Below are 27751 nucleotides of genomic sequence, written 5' to 3' on the forward strand. Positions count from 1 at the left end.
CCAGGGTGATTATAGGATACCATAACATCATACCACAGGGTCAAACTCCAGTTCCCATGGGCTGCCATATATGCAGGTTTGCATTCCTCCCTTACACAAATGTCATTGACTGAGGAGTCTACAAACCCGAGGAGTATACTAGTAATGGGATAAAGATGTTCATGAGCTAACTTTGGTCAATTCTGAACTCAACTCAGGATAAGCGTTGACACGAAGGTGGCTCACCATTCAGGTAAACCAAAGATGGCCATATTGACAGTCTAGTAAAAGAAAGGCTGCACTTCTAATAGCCCTTTTGCAGCAATATCCTGAATTTGCAGGATAACTTGATTTTTCCTTTTGATTTAGGCAAAAACGTAGTCGTCCATGGATTGCGTTTTTTTTAGCGTCGACTCAATGAAGATATTGATATTCAACTCACTGGGCTATCCACGCAAGGTATGCACACACCGATACAAGCCTGGCTTGAGTTAATGGCAGGTGTTGGATTAATATCCCCCTTTGGGGCATGGTTGGAGCCTGAGTTGGAATGTGAAGCGAACTGAAGCTAGCTATAGAAAAGGTGGCTTTAAAAAATTCAGAATAGATTTAGCTAGCATCACACTATAGGCCTACTGCGCTGGTTTCCCTAATTCAGACACTCATTAAGTTAAATGATAAGAATGAAACCAGCAGATGCTGCAGCCATGCAGAAATGTAGTTTGATAGCCTAAATTACACAGTCCTCCTCAGCCCTCCATGGTTTATACATAACTCAAACTCCACAGCCCTCCATGGTTTATACTGAAATGTCATTGTAACCAATGTTACCTCAAAAGAAATTAGCCACTGAACAAATTCCAAGTCTGCTGAGCGCAAACTTGAATGATGTGAAAATTCTGTGCAACTTCGAGTTTGCGTTTACTGTGAACACTGAGGCTGTACCCACTTTAAGTTACAGTTTTACTGTGAACACTGAGGCTGTACCCACTTTAAGTTACAGTTTTACTGTGAACACTGAGGCTGTACCCACTTTAAGTTACAGTTTTACTGTGAACACTGAGGCTGTACCCACTTTAAGTTACAGTTTTACTGTGAACACTGAGGCTGTACCCACTTTAAGTTACAGTTTTACTGTGAACACTGAGGCTGTACCCACTTTAAGTTACAGTTTTACTGTGAACACTGAGGCTGTACCCACTTTAAGTTACAGTTTTACTGTGAACACTGAGGCTGTACCCACTTTAAGTTACAGTTTTACTGTGAACACTGAGGCTGTACCCACTTTAAGTTACAGTTTTACTGTGAACACTGAGGCTGTACCCACTTTAAGTTACAGTTTTACTGTGAACACTGAGGCTGTACCCACTTTAAGTTACAGTTTTACTGTGAACACTGAGGCTGTACCCACTTTAAGTTACAGTTCTAACAGTGGCCAAGTAGGCTACTGTGGCTATTTGATCATAATGTTATCAGAACTCAGGATAAGACCCAGATGCACACAGCTAGAGTCACAGATGTTTATTGAAAAACAGGTCAAAGGCAGGCAGAGGTCTGTAATCCAGGGCAGAGTTAATAAGGTACAGAACAGCAGGCAGTCTTGGGGTCAGAAAAGGCAGAGGTTTGTAAATGGGTCAGAGTCAGGCAGGTACAGAAAGGCAGGCAGGCTCGGGGTCAGGAAAGGCAGAGGTTTGTAAATGGGTCAGAGTCAGGCAGGTACAGAAAGGCAGGCAGGCTCGGGTTCAGGAAAGGCAGAGGTTTGTGAATGGGTCAGAGTCAGGTAGGTACAGAAAGGCAGGCAGGCTCGGGGTCAGGAAAGGCAGAGGTTTGTGAATGGGTCAGAGTCAGGCAGGTACAGAAAGGCAGGCAGTCTTGGGGTCAGGACAGGCAGAGGTTTGTAAATGGGTCAGAGTCAGGCAGGTACAGAAAGGCAGGCAGGCTCGGGGTCAGGGCAGGCAGAATGGTCAGAACCGGGAAAACTAGGAAACAGAAATTGAAAAAAACAGGGAGATGGGAAAACATGTTGGTAAGATCTGACAAGATGAACTGGCAACAGACAAACAGAGAACACAGGCATAATTACACTGAGGGTAATGGGGAAGATGTGTGGCACATGGAGGGGGTTGGAGACAAGCACAAAAACAAGTGAAACAGATCAGGGTGTGACAATTATGGGCCTATCAGAGTGGCCAACCATAAAGAAATATGGAGAAAAAGCATCCCATAATATTTTAACATGTAAATAGCTGTTATTACATTCAGCCTACAGTAGCATCCAATGTGTGGTGATTGATGTAGGCCTACATTCCATTAGACTTGAAAAAAACATCCAGGCTTGACATTAACCTGCTTATCCACTTGTCCTTCAGACAAGAACGTGACTGAAAATGTTGTTGTGCTGTTAGATGCAAGAAACCACTTTAACAAAATAAAATGCATTATTATTCCCATACCACTATTACGGAAAATCAGACACAATATGCTATCCTCTGTCTATTGGCTACTTAGCTTATTTAAGCCAGTCTCAATATACAACACTGCTCCTTCAAGACAAAGAAAATATCGTTAACTGACTCGCTTTTCAAAGATGTCCAGAAATGTACATGTTTTGTGCTCTTTTCGGAAGCAATCACTCCCCTACTGCTGACTACAAATTATCTAATGATGGGATAATAACTCACTAACTAGCAAAGGATATGAACAAAATGTGCACATGGCTAAATGTAGCTTTTGCTTTGATCTCAAAACAAGCGCATCTACTCACGACCGCTCATGCTGTAAACACAGTCCAGTTCAAAGTAAATGACCCAGAACCATATAGGTTAATGGTCTATTTACATACATATAGGCCTACTGCAGTTCTGATTGGTTATGCTGCACCGGTCTGCGTAGAGTATGGGCTGAGTCCTGAGTGTAAATGCAATCTCTTGCATTGTTTGTTTTGTTTTGGTATGTTGCATTGAAAGTGACTAAAAAAGTGTTGATTCATTACAATTGTCAGAGTAAAGGGAAACGTTGCTAGTGTTAACAGGGAAAACTCTAGAACAGTGGTCACCAACCTTTTCTTAGTCAAGATCAATTTCTGAGTCAAAATGCAAGCGGAGATGTACAGCTCAGATTTTTTTTTACCATGCCTTAAAAAAACATAAGCCTATGCAATATTAACCAATTAAAAACAGTACTCTGGCAAAGATGTTTGTTCAGTAAGCTATAGGCCCAAAACATTATCACTGCATAATGGCTTTGCTTGAATAGCCAATGCTGAGCAAATTTTAAATAAAGCTATATGATCACGATGGTAATAGATCCGTTGTTGTATTACTTGTGAGGCACAGCTGTGTCAGCATACATTTAAGAACTTAAACACGAACTCACTCATAAAAACTGCATCTCTTTGCTGTCTTCGTTGACAGTCTCTCCAGTCATGGTTTTAAACGTTTTGAATTTTCACAGAATCAACTTTTCTATAGCTTTCTTTAATGCCTGCTACATTACCGCAGACAAGGTCATCTGAGCCATCCTATGGTTCAAAATGGCAACAGTTCGTCTACCGGACGGACACGGCAGCTGAATCAGCACTCCATCAGTGACATGAATAAGTCAACTCAGATGAAAAAGAAATGTCCCTTTTTCAGGACCCTGTTTTTCAAAATCCAAATAACTTCACAGATCTTCATTGCAAAGGGTTTAAACACCGTTTCCCATGCTTTTTCTATGAACCATAAACATTTCATGAATATGTGAAACGGTCGTTAAGACACTAACAGCTTACAGACGGTAGGCAGTTAAGGTCACAGTTAGGAATACTTAGGACACTAAAGAGGCCTTTCTACTGACTCTAAAAAACAACAAAAGAAATATGCCCAGGGTCCCTTCTCATCTGCGTGAACGTGCCTTAGGCACGCTGCAAGGAGGCATGAGGATTCCAGATGTGGCCAGGGCAATAAATTGCAACGTCCGTACTGTGACACCTATGACAGCGCTACAGGGAGACAGGACGGACAGCTGATCATCCTCGCAGACCACGTGTAACAACACCTGCAAAGGATCGGTACAGCCTATGACAACAACAACTGTCCGAGTTACACCAGTAATGCACAATCCCTCCATCAGTGCTCATACTGTCCCCAATAGGCTGAGAGAGGCTGGACTGAGGGCTTGTAGGCCTGTTGTAATGTAGGTCCGCACCAGACATCACCAGCAACAATGTTGCCTATGGGCACAAACCCACCGTCGCTGGACCAGACAGGACTGGAAAAAAGTGCTCTTCACTGACGAGTTGCGGTTTTATCTCACCAGGGGTGATGGTCAGACCTTCTCCCTTACCTCACCTCGCTCATCAACTCATCCCTGACCGCTGGCTACGTGCCTTCCGTCTTCAAGAGAGCGAGAGTTGCACCCCTTCTGAAAAAACCTACACTCGATCCCTCCGATGTCAACAACTACAGACCAGTATCCCTTCTTTCTTTTCTCTCCAAAACTCTTGAACGTGCCGTCCTTGGCCAGCTCTCCCGCTATCTCTCTCAGAATGACCTTCTTGATCCAAATCAGTCAGGTTTCAAGACTAGTCATTCAACTGAGACTGCTCTTCTCTGTATCACGGAGGCGCCACGCACTGCTAAAGCTAACTCTCTCTCCTCTGCTCTCATCCTTCTAGACCTATCGGCTGCCTTCGATACTGTGAACCATCAGATCCTCCTCTCCACCCTCTCCGAGTTGGGCATCTCCGGCGCGGCCCACGCTTGGATTGCGTCCTACCTGACAGGTCGCTCCTACCAAGTGGCGTGGCAAGAATCTGTCTCCTCGCCACGCGCTCTCACCACTGGTGTCCCCCAGGGCTCTGTTCTAGGCCCTCTCCTATTCTCGCTATACACCAAGTCACTTGGCTCTGTCATAACCTCACATGGTCTCTCCTATCATTGCTATGCAGACGACACACAATTAATCTTCTCCTTTCCCCCTTCTGATGACCAGGTGGCGAATCGCGTGTGTGGATGACGGATCACCACCTCAAGCTGAACCTCGGCAAGACGGAGCTGCTCTTCCTCCCGGGGAAGGACTGCCCGTTCCATGATCTCGCCATCACGGTTGACAACTCCATTGTGTCCTCCTCCCAGAGCGCTAAGAACCTTGGCGTGATCCTGGACAACACCCTGTCGTTCTCAACCAACATCATGGCGGTGGCCCGTTCCTGTAGGTTCATGCTCTACAACATCCGCAGAGTACGACCCTGCCTCACACAGGAAGCGGCGCAGGTCCTAATCCAGGCACTTGTCATCTCCCGTCTGGATTACTGCAACTCGCTGTTGGCTGGGCTCCCTGCCTGTGCCATTAAACCCCTACAACTCATCCAGAACGCCGCAGCCCGTCTGGTGTTCAACCTTCCCAAGTTCTCTCACGTCACCCCGCTCCTCCGCTCTCTCCACTGGCTTCCAGTTGAAGCTCGCATCCGCTACAAGACCATGGTGCTTGCCTACGGAGCTGTGAGGGGAACGGCACCGCAGTACCTCCAGGCTCTGATCAGGCCCTACACCCAAACAAGGGCACTGCGTTCATCCACATCTGGCCTGCTCGCCTCCCTACCACTGAGGAAGTACAGTTCCCGCTCAGCCCAGTCAAAACTGTTCGCCGCTCTGGACCCCAATGGTGGAACAAACTCCCTCACGACGCCAGGACAGCAGAGTCAATCACCACCTTCCGGAGACACCTGAAACCCCACCTCTTCAAGGAATACCTAGGATAGGATAAGTAATCCTTCTTCCCCCCCCTTAAATGATTTAGATGCACTATTGTAAGTGGCTGTTCCACTGGATGTCAGAAGGTGAATTCACCAATTTGTAAGTCGCTCTGGATAAGAGCGTCTGCTAAATGACTTAAATGTAAATGTGATGTAATGTCAGATTCGCATTTATCGTTGAAGGAATGAGCGTTATACGGAGGCCTGTACTCTGGAGCTGGATCGATTTGGAGGTGGAGGGTCTGTCATGGTCTGGGGTGGTGTGTCACCACATCATCGGACTGAGCTTGTTGTCATTGCAGGCAATCTCAACGCTGTGCGTTACAGGGAAAACATCCTCCCTCACATGGTACCCTTCCTGCAGGCTCATCCTGACATGTCCCTCCAGCTGCAGTACCTAATGCAGCTGGTGGCCACACCAGATACTGACTGTTACTTTTGATTTTGACCCCTTCTTTGTTCAGGGACACATTTTTCCATTCCTGTTAGTCACATGTCTGTGGAACTTGTTTAGTTTATGTCTCAGTTGTTGAATCTTGTTATATTTATACAAATATTTACACATGTTAAATTGCTAAAATAAATGCAGTTGACAGTGAGAGGATGTTCCTTTTTTTGCAGGGTTTATATTTCATATTGTCAGAACCCAACAATATGTTCTGAGCTATCTTAAGATATGTTATGAATGCTGTCAAACAGGTTTTCATTAAGGATATGTCTGTACTTTTCTCCATTCATCTTTCCCTTGTTCCTGACTAGTCTCCCTGTCCCTGCCGCTAAAAAACATCCAAACAGCATGATGCTGCCACCACCATGCTTCACCGTAGGGATGGTGCCAGGTTTCCACCATGCTTCAGCGTAGGAATGATATTCGCCAGGTGATGAGCGGTGCCTGGCTTCCTCCAGACGTGACGCTTGACATTCAGGCCAAAGAGTTAAATCTTGGTTTCAGCAGACCAGAGAATATTGTTTCTCATGGTCTAACAGTCCCTTGGGTGTCTTTTGGCTGAGGAGTGTCTTCCGTCTGGCCACTCTTCCATAAATACCTAATATGTGTAGTGCTGTGGAGATGGTTGTCTATCTGGAAGATTCATCCATCTCTAAAGAGGAACTCTGGAGATCTGTCAGAGGGACCATCGGGTTCTTGATCACCTCCCTTACCAAGGCCCATCTCCCCCATCTGCTCAGTTTGGCTGGGTGGCCTGCTCTAGGAAGAGTCTTGGTGGTTCCAATCTTCTTCCATTTAAGAATGATGGAGGCCACTGTTTTCTTGGGGACCTTCAATGCTACAGACATTTTTTGGTACCCTTCCCTAGATCTGTGCCTTGACACAATCCTGTCTTGGAGCTCTACGGACATTTCCTTCGACCTATTGGCTTGGTTTTTGCTCTGACATACACTGTCAACTATATGGACAAGTGTGGGCCTTTCCAAACCCTGTCCAATCATTTGAAATGACCACAGGTGGACTCCAATCAAGTTGTAGAAACATCTCAAGGATGATCAACGGAAACAGGATTCAACCATCTCAAATTACAACAGATTCTTGTACTCCGTCAGATGCAACTGGTTCATCAGAAATAGAGGCCACAGATGTTACTCATCCTGCATCCTCCTCCTCTACCACCAATACCAGAAGCTCTCATAACCCCATTTTCCCAATATCTTATGGGGAGCATCAATCTCCACCCAAGTCAGAGATTGATTTGTGCAGTGGTAACTCCAGATGCCCATAAATCCACAGTAACTCGGGTTCCCACACCCAGTTCTGATGAAAATATGACAAAGCCTTCAGCCTGGACAAAATAATACTGACTAGTCAACGCTTGTAAATGCCTCAGACACTACACAGGCAAGCGATGCCATCTTGACAGGAGGTGGTAGAATGACAACACTGAATACTGCTGTTGTCAACGAAACGTCACAGTGCAACTTTCCCGGCCTTTAGTATATATTTATTTCTATTTTTTTTAGAAATGTAACATTAAAACATACAATCTACCTGCAGTGAAGCCACTCAACATTTACACCACATTGTCATCCAACAGACTCCCATCCAGAGTGACCCACAGAACCAACAAGGGTCAACAGCCTGCTCAAGAATGGGGACCCGAAACAACAACCTATCAGCCACCTGCCAAAGCTCCCAACCGCCAGGCCACCAGACATTCAAGATCCCACCCACAGTTCCCGGAGAGCTGCCACTCTATCATTCAATCCCCCCCCACAGTCCCCCAAACAATAAAAAATGATACAATTAAATAATTCCAAACACCCACAAGCCTCCCCCCAAATGCACCAACAACCAGCAAAATTAACAAAAAAGAAAATAGACAAAGACAAAGGAAAACCAAGAACAACATTGCAAGAAAAATAGACATCAAGGGAAAAAAAATCATAAAAGCAAACCAGCCCCCCCTTTCTTATTTGGACTGCAAGGCCTGGCACACTTCAGAATCATTTTGATAGCTCATGCTGACCAGTAGTGTGGGCCACAGAAAGTAAATTAAAGTAAGGAAAATGAAGTAAGGAAATTAGAAGGAGGGGGGGATTTCGGCAGGCAAGAAAACGGCCTTGCCGAAACCCCCCCCCCCCTTCTAATTTCCTTCATTTTGTCCCTAGAGTGAAATACTTTATGTGGCACACATCAGAGTCAATTGCTTTCTATAGAACAAACTTTACGTTAGGATAGGCAACTGAAATTATATTATATATCAACACATACACCCTGAACCATGGAATCGGTACATCGAATCGGTACACCAACTATTTTGCAATCTGTATGGCACAACTGTCAACATCCTGGTCCTCATGTGAAACTGGATGCTATTTTTATTCCTCCACCAGTTTTGTTCCTTTAAATTATGCAGACAGACCAGTTTCCTACCTCCTCCCACTGCCAGCTGCCTCCTCCATTTATAAGTAATGCTGTAATCAATTGGTTGCAATCTTAGATTGATCAGACCTTCACATACAATTCTGATAACTCCATGAAAGACGTTACTTTACCATTCCAATTTACAATATCATTAAAAAACAAAATACCCTTTTCAAACGTATTTTCCATAAATAGTCATAAACGTTTAGCACACAGGCAACAAGAGAAGGATGTCCAATTGTTGAATTGGACAGTTCCTAAAAACACATCAATTCAGCCCCTGGGAATTTGGCAACAGACACACAGCCATATCTACAACCTCTGCTTTAAATTCCCAATATCTTGTATTGGTAAATGAAGCTGTCACCGGAGTAATGTGTAATGGTGATGTTGATTTTTAATCCGCTTTTCAGAAGTCAACTATAGATTTGATCAACTCAAAGTCCAAAACTGCAGACTCTGTGAACACATCAAAAAAATACGGTCTCCAACATTCTTTGGTATTTTATTATGATCCCCATTAGCTGTTGCAAATGTAGCAGCTACACTACCTGGGGTCTGCACTCAAAACATGAAACATGACTTAATCCAAAACATTGATACACAAGAACAGCTCAAGGCACATGTTGCCTAGATATCAATACATACACACAAACCATCTAGGTGAAACAGGGGAGAGGCGTTGTGCCGTGCGTGAGGTGTTGCTTTATTCGTTTTTTTATTAAACCAGGTTTGCTGTTTACTTGAGAAATGTGAGATGGTAGGGGAGTTCCATGCAATAATGGCTCTATATAATATTGTACTCTTTCTTGAATTTAATCTGGATTCAGGGACTTTGAAATGGCCCCTGGTGTCATGTCTGCTGGGGTAAGTGTGTGTGTCAGAGCTGTGTGTAAGTTGACTATGCAGACAATTTGGGATTTTCAAAACATTCATGTTTCTTTTTTTCTTTTCTTTTTTTGTTAACATTAATGTTATACAAAGAAGAAGTGATGCAGTCAGTCTCTCCCCGACTCTTAGCCAAGAGAGACTGGCATGCAAAGTATTTATTTCAGCCCTCAGATTACATTGGGCCAGCTGCAGGTCTTTCCTTGCAGCACTCGACCAGACGACTGGACAATAATCAAGATAAGACAACACTAACTTTCCAGAACTTTTTGCTTTTTGGAGTGTGGTGTCAAACATGCACAGTATCTCTTTATTACGGACAGACCTCTCCCCATCTTACAACCATTGAATCTATATGTTTTGACCATGACAGTTTACAATCTAAGGTTACGCCAAGTAATTTTGTTTCCTCAACTTGTTCAACAGCCACACCACTTATTACCAGATTCAGCTGAGGTCTAGAATTTAGGGAATTATTTTTACCAAATACAATGCTCTTAGTTTTAGAGATGTTCAGGACCAGTTTATTACTGGCCACCCATTCCAAAACAGACCTCAACAGATTGTTAAGCGTTTTGGCGACTTCATTAGCTGTGGTTGCTGATGCATATATGGTTGAATCATCAGCATACATGGACACACATGCTTTGTTTAATGCCAGTGGCAGGTCATTGGTAAAATCAGAAAAGAGTAGAGGGCCTGGAGAGCTGCCCTGTGGTACTCCACATTTTACATGTGTGACATTAGAGAAGCTTCCATTAAAGAATGAGCTGGCAGCAAGCTTAAAGGTCTGCTGTTAGAACCAGTAAATGCTGATTTACCACTCTTGGGTAGCGGAATTACTTTTGTTTCCTTCCAGGACTCTGGACAAAGACATTCCTCTAGGCTCAGATTAAAGATCTCAGATAGGAGTGGCTGTACAGTCAGCTACCATCCTCAGTAGCTTTCCATGTAAGTTATCAATGCCAGGAGGTTTGTAATTATTGATCGATAACAATAAATTTGTCTACCTCTCCCACACTAACTTTACAAAATTCAAACCTGTGATGCATTTAATTTGTTATTTGTTTTTTTTTTACGCATGAATATGATGGCTCACTGTTCACTGTTGGCATTTCCTGCCTAAGTTTTCCCACTTTGTCAATAAAGTAGTCATTAAAATAATTGGCAAGATCAAATATTTTTTTGATGAATAAGACATCTGATTTGATTAAAGAAGGAGTTGAATTTGTCTTTCTGCCCATACGTGCCCCCAATGTTTTTTTCCCATCATTCTTTATATCATTGATCTTTGCTTCACAATACAGTTTCTACTTCTTTTGTTGAGTTTAGTCACATCATTTCTCAATTTGCAGTAATTCACCCAGCCAGAATTATTAGCCACTCCTGTTGCCCCATCTCTTTCATCCATACAGTTTTTCGATTCCTCATCAATCCATGGAGCCTTAACAGTTCTAACAGTCAGTTTAACAGGCACATGTTTATCAATACTTGGAAGAAGTAATTTCAGAAATTCATTAAGTGCAGTGTTTGGATGCTCAGAACAACAAATATGTTTTAACATCATCCACATAAGTCACAGCTAAATCTTTTGTATGATCTCTTGTACACTATTTTAGCTACTGCTGTTGGAACTATTTTAGCTACTGCTGTGGATATAGCCACTATATTATGTTCACTGCATCCAATGGGTGCAGATACAGCTTCAGAACAAAGTTCTACCGTATTAGTAAAAATTTGATTGATATATCTGGATGATCTTGTTCCTGTAGTGTTTGTAAACACCCTGGTAGGTTGATTAATAATCTTAACCAGATTAGAGACACTTGTTACAGTGAGAAGCTTTGTCTAAGCAGACAGCTCGATGAAAACCAGTCAATATAGGTCCCCAAGAAAGTAGACCTCTCGGTTTACATCACATACACTATCAAGCATTTCACACATATTATTTAGATAATGACAGTTCACACTTGGTGGACTATAGCAACAACCCAAAAGAAAAGGCTTTAAATGTGCCAAGTGAACCTGCATCCACAACACTTCATAACACTTAAAATAAGATCCCGCTCCTTATCAGAGCTCAGGGTAAGACCCAGATAAAGACAGTTCGAAGTAACAAAAGTTTATTACAAAAACAGGGGGCAGGCAAATGACAGGTAAAGGGCAGGCAGAGATCAGTAATCCAGAGCAGAGTCTGAAAAGTACAGAACAGTAGGCAGGTTCAGGGGCAGGGCAGGCAGGCAGAGCTCAGTAATCCAGGTCTGTGTTACAGGCAGGCTCAGGATCAGGGCAGGGAGAATGGTCAAAACCGAGGAAAAGAGGGACTGGAGAGAAAACCAGGAGTACAGGAAAAATGCTGGTAGGCTTGATGAGACAAGACGAACTGGCAACAGACAAATGAAAAACACAGGAGATATAACTCCAAAACAGAGCAACACAGTGTCACACCCAGATCTGGTTCACCTGTCCATGTGATTGTCTCCACCCCCTCCAGGTGTCACTTATTATCCCCGGTGTATCCTTGTGTTTCCTGTCTCTCTGTGCCAGTTTGTCTTGTTTGCCAAGTCAACCAGCATTTTCCCTTGATCCTATTTTTCCCAGTCTCTCTTCGTTTCTAGTCCTCCTGGTGTTGACCCTTGCCTGTCCTGACTCTGAACTCGGCTCCCTGACTACCAGCCTGCCTATCCCCTTCTATTGTTTTTGGACTTGGATCTGGTTTCTGACACCTGCCTGGCCTGACCTCGAGGCTACCTATTGTCTGGTACTGTTTGGAGTCTGACCTGGTTTGTGAACTCTGGCCTGTCCCCGACCTGCCTTTGCCTACTCACTTTGTGTTATAATAAATATCGGAGCTAACATCTGCCTCCTGTGTCTGCATTTGGGTTTCGTCTTGTGCCCTTGTAGTACAAACTGGCCATGACAGACCCAGCAGACTTAGACCAGCTCCGTCTCATTGTCTCCCTGTAGGGAGCCCCCATTGGGAGGCTTGAGGTGCTGCTTCTGGACCTTTTGGAAGAGCTTTGTTCCCTGACGGAACGCCACGACCAACGGTTCAAGGCGATAATGAAGCAAATCAGTGAAGACGATCATAGGCAGCATGCCACCCAGTAACCTTCCTACTAGTGGTGGATTGGTTCAACCTACCCCGGCTCCCTGGGAGCCCCGATTACCTCCTCCGGAACGTTATGCAGGTGATTCTGGTAACTGCCAGGCATTCCGTTCCCACTGTTCTCTCATCTTCGAACTCCAGCCCTTTTTGTTCCCATCGGACCGATCGAAGATAGTGTATTTAATCACGCTAATGTCTGGAAATGCGCTCTCCTGTGCAACAGCTGTGTGGGAGCAGAAATCCTCTGTGTGCCAGTGCTTGGAGGAATTCATGGTAGCAGTGAGGAAGGTTTTCGATTCTCTGGTGCCCGGGAGGGAGGTGGCTTGAAAACTACTGCAGGTATATCAGAACTCCCGTAGTTAGGCAGACTATGCAGTAGATTTTCGCACATTGGCCGCCAAGAGTTCCTTGAATCCGGAGGCTCTGTTCGACACCTTACTCCATGAACTGTCGGAGTTGATCATGGCTGGACACACATGAACATGCCAGTTATAGCTAGCCAAAGAAGAGCTATGTTTTATAAAGATCCTGTTGTACTGCATTTGATTATTTTGTACAAAGTGTGCAAAACAATACAGAAATCTCCAGTTACAAATCACATGTCTAATGCTGAAACAATCAGACAGTAAGGATTATACTTGTAACCCCAAAACATCTACCTCAGCCCCTGTGACAAATCCAAGGCCTGCTACATCAGTTGAAGCTCCTGCTTTTCCAAGTACAACTAAAACCAATCCAGAGCCCACAAGCCCATTCAGAGTTTCAATGTCTGTGGCAGAAACTCCATTGACTGAGAGAACAACAGCTACTTGCAACCCCTATTACCTCTTTGACAAAAATCTCTGCTTTGCCCAAAATGGGGGGGGGGGGGGTACTAAGCTAAAATATGTCATTGTTTTAAGATGGTGAGACCATGTACCATTTAGCTATTTGATTTTGAATTGTAAAACCACTTCAAATATAATTCAACGCAAGCTGCCAGTGACATGAGCCTACCAGATGGGCTAAATCACTTCTATGAGGGGTCCGAGGCAAGCAACACTGAAACATGCATGAGAGCACCAGCTGTTCTGGACGACTGTGTGATAACGCTTCCGTAGCCAATGTGAGTAAGACCTTTAAAAAGGTCAACATTCACAAGGCCGCAGGACCAGACGTGTACTCCAACACCATAGTCCCCTCTAAGCTCATCACCAAGCTAAGAACCCTGGGACTAAACACCTCCCTCCCAACACATCTTCGAGAGTGATCCTCAACACGGAACCCCTTTAGGGGTGCATGCTCAGTCACCTACTCACCCATGACTGCATGGCCAAGCAAGACTCCAACAACATCATTAAGTTTGCCGACGACACAACAATGGTAGGCCTGATCACCAACAACGACGAGACTAAAGAGAGGTCAGAGACCTGGCAGTGTGGTGCAAGAATAACAACCTCTTCCTCAACATGATCAAGACAAAGGAGATGATCATGGACTACAGGAAAACGAGGGTCGAGCACGCCCCCATTCTCATTGACGGGGCTGTAGTGGAGCAGGTTGATAGTTTCACATTCCTTGATGTGCACATCACCAACAAACTAACATGGTCCAAACACACCAAGACAGTCGTGAATAGGGCACAACAAAACCTATTCCCCATCGGGGGACTGAAAATATTTGGCATGGGTCCTCAGATCCTCAAAAGGTTCTACAGCTGCACTATTGAGAGCATCCTGACGGGTTGCATCACTGCCTGGTATGGCAACTGCTTGGCCTCTGACCGCAATACCCTACAAAGGGCAGGTGTACGGCCCAGTATATCACTGGGCCATCCAGGACCTCTATACCAGGCGGTGTCAGAGGATGGCCTAGCCACCCTCGTCATAGACTGTTCTCTCTGCTACCTCATGGCAAGTGGTACCCGAGCGCCAAATCTAGGTCCAAGAGGCTTCTAAAAAATGTCTACCCCCAAGCCAAAAGACTCTTGAACCTCTAATCAAGTGGCTACCCAGTCACTTTAATAACTTTACCTACATGTACATATTACCTCAATTACCTCGACTAACCTATGGCCTCGCACATTGACTCTGTACCGGTACCCGCTGTATATAGCCTCGCTATTGTTATTTTACTGCTGCTCTTTAATTACTTATTTGTTACTTGTTTTTTTGTTTTTGTTTTTTTTGGGGAAAACTGCCTTGTTTGGTTAAGGTCTTGTAAGTCAGCATTTCACTATAAGGTCTACACCTGTTGTATTCGGCGGATATGACAAATACAATTTGATTTGTATGTGACCAATAAAATTTGGTTTGATTTGATTGGTTTGATTGGGTCCTTCGGAGATTGTTGAATTTATACATCAGGTGATGAAGGAACTAAAAAGAAGACTGGAGAGATACTTTCATTTAGATGCTGCCAACTTTACGTTTATAATGTTTAGTGGATGAATTTGTGTTGTAATTTAATATTCATGCCTGGATTCTAGGACATCTGATTTTATACAATAGGTGCAAACTAACTGTGACAAAAGTAGTGTTTGTCATGTGTTACTTTTATATTGTATTTATGGATTGACAACCCTAATGTCACAATATGCTTTCTGTTTTGCTCTAGCCTAATGACTTTGACACGGATGTAGATAACAGGTGCTGGCAGTTAAAAGGAATGCATCAACACGACACCTTAGATATTAGACAAGGAACAGATTGGTCACCACTACCTCATATCACATCATATCACATTACCTTATATAAGTGCCCACAGTCAAGATGAATTCATCTAAGGGTGCACCACGGATTCTAAGACAAACTACTCCGGAACTTCTGAATATTGCACTATAGATACTGAATACAGATAACTTGGTGTAGCTCTAGTCATATATGTATTACGAAATTATAAAATCGACCAAGAAGACATTTTAGAATCAACAGAATTTCTATTTCACTATTTTTTTTTCTTACACCTTTATTTAACCAGGCAAGTCAGGTTAAGAACAAATTCTTATTTTCAATGATGGCCTAGGAACAGTGGGTTCAGGCCCCTGAACAAGGCAGTGTTCCCAGGCCGTCATTGAAAATCACTTTGAAATACATTTTCTGTCAATCATATAGAAAAGGGTCCTTATGCATTATTTCAGTACAATGCCTTTGAAATGATGCATGGTTATTTCATAGAATATGGTTTACCAAGAAGGTAGTGGTGCTATTATAACAATCAGTTGTGCTTTGCAACTGTTCTCTATTGAATTTACAAGGCATATTCCTAAAGTCATGAGTGACACATCACACAGCCACTAAAGGACCGAAAGGCAACTAATTACAGCAGTCAGTCCTAAAACTCAAACCCTCACTCTGCAAAATCAACACCAACCTGCATCAGTTCCTAGACAAAAACGTTTTTATTTATTTTGTCATATTTGAGTTAAGGTTACAGGTAAAATAATTACATTCAGTTCATATATTCAGTTCATATCTAATTTCCATATAGTTATGTGTATCGTAGCCTACCTTCTCTATAGGAGTAGGAGATTCTATTTTATTCAATAATTCAGATTATTAGACATTTTCAAGAAGAGAATTGTAGGTCTAGGCCTAAAAATGTATGGTTTAAACTTGAATTTAAATAATTTACACAAAATGCAAACGGGGCACATTGGGCGCCGATGACGTAAAACGCCGATTAAGGCAGACCCCCGCACCTCTCTGATAGAGCGGGGTTGTGTTAAATGCGGGGGTGGGGCGGTTTTAGTCAACAGTCGGCTTCCTTAGCCTCACTACTCAGACACTGTCTTCGAGCTATGAGTAAAACTATAATACCCAGCATTCCACTGCCGCCTGCCGGAAAAGGAAAACGCATGGATGTATGTGTTTACAATCTTTTTTAACAAGCTTAAGTTCGCAGGTGCTGTTCCTCATGAAACAAGTGTAGGCGATACCGGCAAGACAAAATAATGACACATTCATTATTTGCTACTACTCATTTAGTATGATATAACAGTATGTGTTTGTTTTGTACTTGTACAACAGGCGGGGTAGCCAAATAATCTGTCGCATAGTCAGACCACCCACCCACACACCATATGCAGCAGTGATTTTTAAGAAGTGGGACAAGCGAACAGATGGCGCATCTAGGCTGCGCGCGACAGGGGCACCTACAGTGTTGAAACAGTGTTGAATATGAACAAGGCAGCTAGTAAAGGCGTGTTTTATGTAGTCTACATCTATGCCATTTCTGAGTGGATTGGATAATATTACATCGCAGGATTTCATCCTGAATCGTTGCTTGAGCCTGCCTACTCTACTTTGGCGCGGGTATTGGAAAACACGCAGTGACAGGGCCATCGCCACCGGTAGCTGTAATCAGAGAGGAAGAGGCGAAGTGAAGCGTTTGCTATAATCTCCTATTTGACGTCTCTCTCAGTTGGTAAACAATGGTTGACAACCGTTATGCCACGGCTTTGGTTATCAGCTGTGTGCTCAGCGTGCTGGCTACGGTGTACCTGTCTGTAGCGGTTGGGACGCAGCACTGGTACCAGTACACTAGTCCCCCAGTGCGCGGCGAAGCCAACGTATCCGAACTGCGGTCGCTGCATGATGAATTCATGGACGGGGAATTCGATGAGAAGACCTACAGCGACACGCTCTTCCGTCTCAACGGGACCATAGGCCTCTGGTGGCGCTGCGTTCTGGTGCCATCGAATACCCACTGGTACAAGGAGTCAGGTATGTACAACCTAATCTCCTCCCATAAACTCAGTCAACACGGATTTCCTCAAAATAATTTGTTGATCCAATCCATGGTTTTATCAGGGCATGATTTATGCTTTTTTTTTTTTCTCTCTTCTGTTTCAGATCCAAAGATGGTGATGAAGTGTGTTAGCTTCACGTTAACACAGCAGTTTACCCCAAAGTACAAAGAGCCAGGGAACCACAACAGTGGAGAGGACATGCTGCGGACCTGTAAGCCTGTATTGATTTATTTTGCAAATTACAATGTATTGATCTGTTACCTCACCCAGCTTCTGTGATATGCTATGCTATGCTCAGCTCAATGACTTATGCTATGCTATGCTATGCATACTCAATGCCTTATGCTATGCTATGCATGCTCAATGCCTTATGCTATGCTATGCATGCTCAATGCCTTGTGCCTTATGAGTTGGATCACCCTGTATCTCTCCAGAAGCGGAGTTGGATCACCCTGTATCTCTCCAGAAGCGGAGTTGGATCACCCTGTATCTCTCCAGAAGCGGAGTTGGATCACCCTGTATCTCTCCAGAAGCGGAGTTGGATCACCCTGTATATCTCCAGAAGCGGAGTTGGATCACCCTGTATCTCTCCAGAAGCGGAGTTGGATCACCCTGTATCTCTCCAGAAGCGGAGTTGGATCACCCTGTATCTCTCCAGAAGCGGAGTTGGATCACCCTGTATCTCTCCAGAAGCGGAGTTGGATCACCCTGTATCTCTCCAGAAGCGGAGTTGGATCACCCTGTATCTCTCCAGAAGCGGAGTTGGATCACCCTGTATCTCTCCAGAAGCGGAGATGGATCACTCTGTATCTCTCCAGAACCGGAGTTGGATCACCCTGTATCTCTCCAGAAGCGGAGTTGGATCACCCTGTATCTCTCCAGAAGCGGAGATGGATCACTCTGTATCTCTCCAGAACCGGAGTTGGATCACCCTGTATTATGCCTACACTATACTTCAGTGATTAATGTCTTATACCCACATTGTGTGATATGCAATGCATAAATAACTTATACCTGGCATCTGTGATATTCAATAATAGACACAGTGTGATTGTATGCACTTGGATGCTCGTGCTTTTCTATCTGAATTGTGTGTGAGAGTTTTAACAGTTTGCCTATTGAGTTCTAACTTGGATCCCTGTCTGTGTGCAGACCTGTGGAGGTGCCAGTTCCTACTGCCATTAATCTCCTTAGGTCTGGTGGTGCTGGCAGGCTTGATAGGGTTCTGTGCCTGCCTCTGCCACAGTCTCACCCCAACCCTGGGCATAGGAATGCTCCACCTGCTGGCCGGTGAGAGATTTATTCAACATTGTATTGTTCTTATCAATCTCTTCTTAAGCAATAAGGCCCATGTGGGTGTGGTATATGGCCAATATACCACGGCTAAGGGCTGTTCTTAGATACGATGCAACGCGGAGCCTTTGCCGTGGTATATTGGCCATATACCACAAACCCAGAGGTGCGTTATTGCTAGTATAAAGTGGTTACCAATGTAATTAGAGCAGTACAAATAAATGTTTTGTCATACCGGTGGTATACGGTCTGATATACCACAGCTGTCAGCCAATCAGCATTCAAGGCTTGGACCAGCCAGTTTATAATAAGATGTACGCTTCTTCATGGTTTCCAGAAGGGCATTTCAGTGCTAGGCACCATGGCTATTGACCACAACTTTGTTCTATTATAGTGGAATAGTGAATTCTATAGCTGTCGCATACACTTGTCCAGCTTTTCCCAAACTCCGTCCGGGGGACCACATTGTTGTGCACATTTTGGTTTTTGCCTTTGCACTACATAGATGATTCATATGACTGACAGTTCATCATCTATTTCTAACAGAAATTTGTTTCCTGTCGCACTAATTCCAAAACGTTTTGGGACACTGTAAAGTCCATGGAGAATAAGAGCACCTCCTCCCAGCTGCCCACTGCACTGAAGACAGGAAACACTGTCACCACTGATAAATCTACGATTATCAATAATTTCAATAAGAATTTTTCTACGGCAGGCCATGCTTTCCACCTGACTACACCTACCCCAGCCAACATCTCAGCACTCCCTGCAGTAACTTGCCCAAGCCCCCTCCCTTTGGACACTGTGTTAACTAACCTCAAAACGAGCTTCAACGCCATACACCACTCCTTCCATGGCCTCCAACTGCTTTTAAATGCAAGTAAAACTTAGTGCTCTTCAACTGATTGCTGCCTGCACTCTCCCGCCCGACGAGCATCACGACTCTGGACGGTTCTGACCTAGAATATGTGGACAACTACAAATACCTAGGTGTCTGGTAAGACTGTAAATGCTCCTTCCAGACTCACATCAAGCATCTCCAATCCAAAATTAAATCTAGAATCGGTTTCCTTTTTTGCAACAAATCCTCCTTCACTCATGCTGCCAAACTTACCCTAGTAAAACTGACTATCCTACCGATCCTTGACTTCAGCGATGTAATTTACAAAATAGAACACTCTACTAAACAAACTGGATGTAGTCTATCACAGTGCCATCCGTTTTGTCACCAAAGCCCCATACACTACTCACTACTGCGACCTGTATGCGGTCGTTGGCTGGCCCTCACTACATATTCGTCGCCAAACCCACTGGCTCCAGGTCATCTATAAGTCTTTGCTAGGTAAAGCCCCGCCTTGTCTCAGCTCACTGGTCACGATAACAACACCCACCCGTAGCATGCGCTCCAGCAGGTATATTTCACTGGTCAGCCCCAAAGCCAGCACTTCTTTTGGCCGCCTTTCCTTCCAGTTCTCTGCTGCCAATGACTGGAACTAATTGCAAAAATCACCGAAGCTGGAGTCTTATATCTCCCTCTCTAACTTTAAGCATTAGCTGTCTGAGGAGCTTACCGATCACTGAACCTGTACACAGCCAATCTGTAAATAGCCCACCCAACTACCTCATCCCCATATTATTATGTATTTCTCTTGCTATTTTGCACCCCAGTATATCTGCTTTCACATCATCATCTGCACATCCATCACTCCAGTGTTAATGTTAAGTTGTAATTATTTCACCTCTATGGCCTACCTCCTCTATGGCCTACCTTATGTGTAAATCTGTGTTGTTTTTGTGCTGCTTTGCTTTATCTTGGCCAGGTCGCAGTTGTAAATGAGAACTTGTTCTCAACTGGTTTAACTAAAAGTGGGAAAAAAACAACCAATGCAGCTATCCTTGAGATCATGTTTTAAGACTCACCATTAATGCAGCAATGGTTGAAGGAAAAAGTCTTCCTTGATTTCTTTCGGAAATATACAACAATTGCATATACCTGACCCCCTCCTCCCTCTTCCTCCTGCTCTCCCTGAAGGGCTGTGTACTCTAGCCACCGTGTGCTGTTACCTGGCAGGGATGGATCTCCTCCACAGGGTCTCTGTGCTGCCAGACAAGGTGGACGGCTCCCTGGGCTGGTCCCTCTACCTGGCCCTCATCTCGTCCCCGCTGCACATGATGGCTGCCGCTCTCCTGGTGTGGGCGGCACGCAGCCACAGTCAGAACTACTACCGCATGACTGCCTACAGGGTAGCATAGAGACCAGGCCTGCTGGTGCCTCACTATCTGTTTTTATATAGGCACATTTCCAAATCAAAACCATAATTCCAACCACATGATACTTGTTGATCTTGAAATAACTGAATAAGAATATAGAAAATGCTAATCTTTGCCCTCTGATAGGCTACTGGGATTTTCACCCTATTGCTTTTCACACAGTTGCTTATCCAATCATTTCAGATCTATTAAAGTGCCTAGTGTAAGGGTGAGGGAGTTGAAATTGGGAAACAGTGTAACCCAGAACAAAATGTACCATTGGTTAGACCAACAAGCATATAATTGTTTATAATAGACTTTCCAAACCGTAGCCAGCCAAAGTCAGAAATGCTTCCATTCGACTTTCATATGTACTAGCAAGACATATTATTGGCCCATGTTTGGAAAATCAAACCGTTCTGAAAGAAATATGTTTATGGTGATTCAAGTTTAGTCCAAACATTGGATTACAGTACCAATCAATGGTTTGGTCACACCGACTCATTCCAGGGTTTTCTTATTCTACATTGTAGAAAAATAGTGAAGACATCAAAACTATCAAATAACACATATGGAATCATGTAGTAACCAAAAAAGTGTTAAAACAAATAAAAATATATGATCAATTTTAGATTCTCAAAAGTAGCCATCCTTTGCCTTGATGACACCTTTGCACACTCTTGGCATTCTCTCAACCAGCTTCACCTGGAATGCTTTTTAAACAGTCTTGAAGGAGTTCCCGCATATGCTGAGCACTTGTTGGCTGCTTTTCCTTCACTCTGCGGTCCAACTCATCCCAAACCATCTCAATTGGTTTGAGGTCAGGTGATTGTGGAGGTCAGGTGATCTGACGCAGCATTCCATCACACTCCTTCTTGGTCAATTAGCCCTTACACAGCCTGGAGGTTGTGTTGGGTCATTGTCCTGTTGACAAAATAATTATAGTCCTACTAAGCTCAAACCAGATGGGATGGCGTATCGCTTCATAATGCTGTGGTAGCCATGCTGGTTAAGTGTGCCTTGAATTCTAAATTAATCACAGTGTCACCAGCAAAGCACCACCACACCTCCTCCTCCATGCTTCACGGTGGGAACCACACATGCGGAGATCATCCGTTGACCTACTCTGCGTCTCACAAAGACATGGCGCTTGGAACCAAAAACATTTGGACTCATCAGACCAAAGGACAGATTTCCACCGGTCTAACGTCCATTGCTCGTGTTTCTTGGCCCAAACAAGTCTCTTCTTATTATTGGTGTCCTTCAGTAGTGGTTTCTTTGCAGCAATTCAACCATGAAAGCTTGATCCACATGGTCTCCTCTGAATAGTTGATGTGCAGATGTATCTGTTACTTGAACTCTGTAAAGCATTTATTTGGGCTGCAATTTCTGAGCCTGGTAACTCTAACGAACTTATCTTCCACAGCAGAGGTAGCTTCCTTCCTTTTCCTGTGGTGGTCCTCATGAGAGCCAGGTTCATCATAGTGCTTGATGGTTTTTGGTTTTCGGATTTACTGACCCTCATATCTTAAAGTAATGATGGACTGTCAGAAATCAAATCAAATGTATTTATATAGCCCTTCGTACATCAGCTGATATCTCAAAGTGCTGTACAGAAACCTAGCCTAAAACCCCAAACAGCAAGCAATGCAGGTGTAGAAGCACGGTGGCTTGGAAAAACTCCCTAGAAAGGCCAAAACCTAGGAAGAAACCCAGAGAGGAATCAGGCTATGTGGGTTGGCCAGTCCTCTTCTGGCTGTGCCGGGTGGAGATTATAACAGAACATGGCCAAGATGTTCAAATGTTCATAAATGACCAGCATGGTCCAGTAATAATAAGGCAGAACAGTTGAAACTGGAGCAGCAGCACGGCCAGGTGGACTGGGGACAGCAAGGAGGAGTCATGTCAGGTAGTCCTGAGGCATGGTCCTAGGGCTCAGGTCCTCCGAGAGAGAGAAAGAAAGAGAGAATTAGAGAGAGCACACTTAAATTCACACAGGACACCGAATAGGACAGGAGAAGTACTCCAGATAAAACAAACTGACCCAGCCCCCCGACACATAAACTACTGCAGCATAAATACTGGAGGCTGAGACAGGAGGGGTCAGGAGACACTGTGGCCCCATCCGAGGACACCCCGGACAGGGCCAAACAGGAAGGATATAACCCCACCCACTTTGCCAAAGCACAGCCCCCACACCACTAGAGGGATATCTTCAACCACCAACTTACCAACTTCTCTTTGCTTTTTTGAGCTGTTCTTTCCACAATATGGACTTGATCTTTTACCACATAGGGCTGTCTTCTGTATGCCACCCCTACCTTGTCACAACTGATTGGCTCAAACACATTAATAAGAACAGAAATTCCTCAAATAAACTTTTAAGGCACACCTGTTAATTGAAATGCATTCCAGGTGACTACCTCATGATGCTGGTTGAGAAAATGCCAAGAGTGTGCAAAGCTGTCATCAAGGCAAAGGGTAGCTGCTTTGAAGAATATCAAATATGTTTTGATTTGTTCAACACTTTTTTTGTTACTACATGATTCCATATGTGTTATTTCATAGTTTTGATGTTTTCACTATTATTCTACAATGTAGAAAAATAGTAAAAAATAAATAAAAAGCCTTGAATGAGTAGGTGTGTCCAAACTTTTGACTGGTACTATATTTCAAATTGTATTTCGACCTTAGAAGAACCTGGACATAGCCAGGACAAATGGAAAAATATAATCTACAAATATTTCCTTTTGAGTGACAATCTATAGAAAGTTACATATTGTTTGTAGTGTTTGGATATTTTGTATGTAATTTGTTGATTTTTATTTAAGAGATTTGTTTTGTTTAGTCTTTTTATCAGGGGTATTATTCTGATTGATTTGTAAGATTCTGCAGAACTTCGTAGGAATGTATTACCCTCACAGTACTGCTAGGTTAATAGTGGACAATGTCACTTTGTTACCAAGGTTCTGGTTTGTACACATGACGTTACATTCCGTTGTAGACTATTGCTCACTATTGACTAGATGTGGTTACTTTGATTTATGTTGCATTTTACATAGTGTTACTTTTTTGTTATTTATGTCTTTTTGGTTTACTTAATTTATTCATTTTTTACATCACCTACAACTGCCACTTCTATGGCATAGGCTTGTATTAATAATCTCAATGAAATGCGAAGATTAAACTGTGAACTGTTGATACTAATTTATTATGTCAAGAATGTATTTAATGTGGTCGTATGAAAAACATTAATGATCCGTTTTCTTTGAATACTAATTATTTTTGGATCCTATTTTTAAATGCTTTGCAACGAATGCATTATTCGTAGTCCTGGGTATTTAATCTGTATTTAGTCTACAATGTACAATTAACTGTTCGCAAGTGAAGATTGTCTGACAAATACCCTGATCAACCCTTGACCGTCAAGAAGAATAGAGTAGTTGGAAACATGTTAATTTAAATTGTGTGTCCATAAGGTCTGCATGTATTCATATACATGATATGACAGCAGTCAATGTTTCATGAAAACATATGCGTTATGAAAGGTAAGATTTATGAAAGAATGTGGACTTAAAGTAGCTGATGAGTCAAGCTTTTTCAAAATGATGTTGATTCTTTTTTTTATATATATATATATTTAAAACAAATGGTTCTAACCATATTTTCTGCCTGGCAAATGCAAATCAAACAAATGGTAGCCTCCCATCTTTCCTGCCTCAAATGTAGTTCATATGGCAAATTTATATGGTATGTATGTGCTTCAGTAAATCTATTGTGAATGTATTCTATCTCCCAAGAGATATCCTGGAGTAGCGAGCAAGTGTGGAAAATGTTTAATTGTGAGCTGATGATGTCATACTATGTTCGTGTGTGTGTGCGTGTGTATTGAAGCGTTTATCAGCAAATGCTGTCGTTTCAGTAAAGGATTTTATTTTTACACTTTTGAAGTTCAGAACATTTGAACAATGTGTCTCGATTGACAACCTTATTCCTGAGGTGTGTTTTGAATCTACTGTTCATATCAAGAACTTGGAAATTAGCTCTTATTTGTATTGTCCGTTTAGTTAGTCACTCTCCTCTCCATATTCCATTAGCTTCCGATAGCTTTCGTCCATCTCCTCTTCCTCCTCAATTTCTTCCTCTTTCTTCTGGCGCACTTTTCCACTTTCCCTGTTCTATTTCACTCTCCAACCAGATGGACGGTATCTCCACACTTCTCTGTCTTGCCAGAGAGAGAGCTATGCCCTTCTCATAGTACGCACATTCATTTATGAAGAATGGATAGAGAGGCTCAGTCCCTTGGTACTTTCCGGAGGAAATCTGGAACAAAGGGTCAAGTTAAACAATTTAAAGGCAATGCTACCGAATTCTAATTGTGTGTATGTAAACTTCTGACCCACTGGGAATGTGATGAAAGAAATAAAAAGCTGAAATAAATCTTTCTCTCTACTATTATTCTGACATTTCAGGTTCTTAAAATAAAGTGGGGATCCTAACTGACCTAAAACAGGGAATTTTTACTAGGATTAATTAAATTAAATGTCAGGAATTATGAAAAACTGGGTTTAAATGTATTTGGCTAAGGTGTATGTAAACTTCCGACTTCAACTCTAGCTCCAACAGTGCAGTAATACCTAACAATACAAGACGATCCACACAAATCCCCCCCACCCCCCTTAAGGCATTAAGAATTACCAGAACGAGCTATCACAACATCGACATACAGAGAGATGCCACCAGACCACCATGGCAGTAAAGAAGGCCACCTCCTTATTTACTCACCAAAGCCGTCCCTGCCTACAGACGAGAGAGAGAGAGAGAGAGAGAGAGAGAGAAAAAAATACTCTTCCTTTGAGCGTCACATCTTTTTTTCCCTCTGTGAAAAAAAACCCCCAATGTGTCAATCCCAACAGTGGTAAACCTGAGAGAAATCACCTAAGCATTACAATGTGGGTGAGATCATAGGAATCTCAGATTATATTTATACTGTGATTGTGTGTATCAACAAAATATATGGTTCAAAGCACAATGAAGGCTACTATCCAAATTGTTGGAGACAGAGTTAAGGGCCAACCTCATGTTCTACCCTACTGAGTTAAAATATCAAAGGTTGTACTATCCCTCGTCAGCTTTCCTTTATCCATATTGATATTTTAGAATAGGATATAGCTACCCCGTCTTTTCAATCAGCGCAGATCTACTCCAATGAGAACATGCATTACAAACGATTTCACTCCATCTCCTCTTTGAGTATCTGTTGAGGATCACTTGCTCTGATACCCTGCAGGTATCTGTAGATGTGAAGAAAGATCCCATCGCAGTCCGAGTAGGCAATGAGGCACAGGCCCATGTTAGCGGTAGTGTTGTGGAGGTCAAACACCAGGTCCATTGACTCTGGACTGCCTTTAGGACTTAGCAAGGAGTTCAGCTCCTGGGACCTCATAGGGGATTTTGTCCGTCACAGCGCCACTAAGAGGGAGAGAAGCAGGATGAATCAGGGCCTAGCCTTTTGGGGCCCCAATGTAAAATGTGGTTGACATCCACCTGATGTCCTGCATTACCTGTTCTCCAGGACCTAGTGGTGATCCACCTGCTCCATTACCTGTTCTCCAGGACCAGACTGTGGATCCACCTGATGTCCTCCATTACCTGTTCTCCAGGACCTAGTGGTTCTGCCCAACTCCCAGACGTTGATCCACCTGATGTCCTCCATTACCTGTTCTCCAGGACCTAGAGGTTCTGCCCAACTCCCAGACGTTGATCCACCTGATGTCCTCCATTACCTGTTCTCCCCAGAGGTTCGCCCAACTGGATCCACCTGATGTCCTCCATTACCTGTTCTCCAGGACCTAGTGGTTCTGCCCAACACCCAGACCCACCTGATGTCCTGCATTACCTGTTCTCCAGGACCTAGTGGTTCTGCCCAACACCCAGACCCACCTGATGTCCTGCATTACCTGTTCTCCAGGACCTAGTGGTTCTGTCCAACTCCCAGACGCGGATCCACCTGATGTCCTCCATTACCAACCACTCCCCAATTTTCATTACATAATCTACAGCTGCTGTTATTGTCATGTTGTCATTTTCTCTTCTGTTTCTGATCTATCATACTGGGCACATGATATGTGAGATTAACTAAAACACTAGCACTGCAAACACTCAAAACAAAGCGGTGCCTGGACTTTGCAGTCTCCCTCTGGGTGGGAGGTAGCCTAGTGGTTAGATCATTGGATTAGTAACCGAAAAGTTGCAAGATTAAATCCCTTTTTGTCCCTGAACAAGGCATTTAATTCACTGTTTCTGGGCTGTCATTGAAAATAAGAATTTGTTCTTAACTGACTTGCCAAGTCAAATAAAAAAGTGCCCATTCTGAGACTGGCGGCCTGTTGAGAGCAAGTGCAGAATCATCAATCACCCACCTCCACTATATTCCACACACCAGAATTAGTATTTTAGTCTATGATTGCCATGTGAGTGATGAAAATAAATTAATGACATAACACTACCAAACAATATCCGTACGTTCAACTAATGCTCTATTCCTCTGAGCTACATCCCCTTAGATTGCAAGTAGTTGCATTTGGGAATAGACAAGAAGTGAGCCGAGGAATAAAATCGTTGTTTAGCCCTCTCACTGCGAAATGTCTTTTTCTCTCTCCCTGTTGGTTTAGTGGTTAGGATTCGGTTCTTTTACCACCGCGGCCTGGGTTTGATTCCCGCTCAGGGAATGACTTGCTTTTGGGGAAACACTAGGCATAAGTCAAAAACTTGGCACAACTGCAGACAAAGTTATACTCTTCTGAGTCAGCAACCTAAGGACTGTTGCAATCTCGAGAACTCTCTGCTGCTCTACCAACATTCCTATCAAAAGTCAACAAGTGAAGA

At 43.4% G+C, this 27751-nt stretch overlaps 1 protein-coding gene across 2 annotated transcripts; it reads left to right on the forward strand.

Moving 5' to 3' along the window:
- Positions 1-16429: 16429 nt before the first annotated feature.
- On the forward strand, positions 16430-25303 carry LOC135516482 (claudin domain-containing protein 1-like). Of its 2 annotated transcripts, XM_064940823.1 has the most exons (4): positions 16430-17294; positions 17424-17531; positions 18473-18610; positions 20646-25303. In XM_064940823.1, the coding sequence occupies exons 1-4, from the start codon at positions 17003-17005 to the stop codon at positions 20864-20866; spliced, it is 759 nt and encodes a 252-aa protein (XP_064796895.1). In that variant the 5' UTR covers positions 16430-17002; the 3' UTR covers positions 20867-25303. The 2 variants fall into 2 exon arrangements, with proteins under 2 accessions (XP_064796895.1, XP_064796893.1); XM_064940821.1 differs by having other exon boundaries at positions 16430-17531.
- The last annotated feature ends 2448 nt before the right edge of the window (positions 25304-27751 follow it).

This window comes from Oncorhynchus masou, chromosome 27 (assembly GCF_036934945.1).
Source record: "Oncorhynchus masou masou isolate Uvic2021 chromosome 27, UVic_Omas_1.1, whole genome shotgun sequence".
NCBI classification, from domain to species: Eukaryota; Metazoa; Chordata; class Actinopteri; order Salmoniformes; family Salmonidae; genus Oncorhynchus; species Oncorhynchus masou.

Excerpts from the sequence above, each read along its gene's own strand:
- LOC135516482 (XM_064940821.1), top strand. The coding sequence starts at position 17,003 with ATGGTTGACAACCGTTATGCCACGGCTTTGGTTATCAGCTGTGTGCTC. Across the intron at positions 17,532-18,472 it reads AGAGGACATGCTGCGGACCT|ACCTGTGGAGGTGCCAGTTC; the intron begins GTAAGCCTGTAT and ends GTCTGTGTGCAG. Across the intron at positions 18,611-20,645 it reads AATGCTCCACCTGCTGGCCG|GGCTGTGTACTCTAGCCACC; the intron begins GTGAGAGATTTA and ends CTCTCCCTGAAG.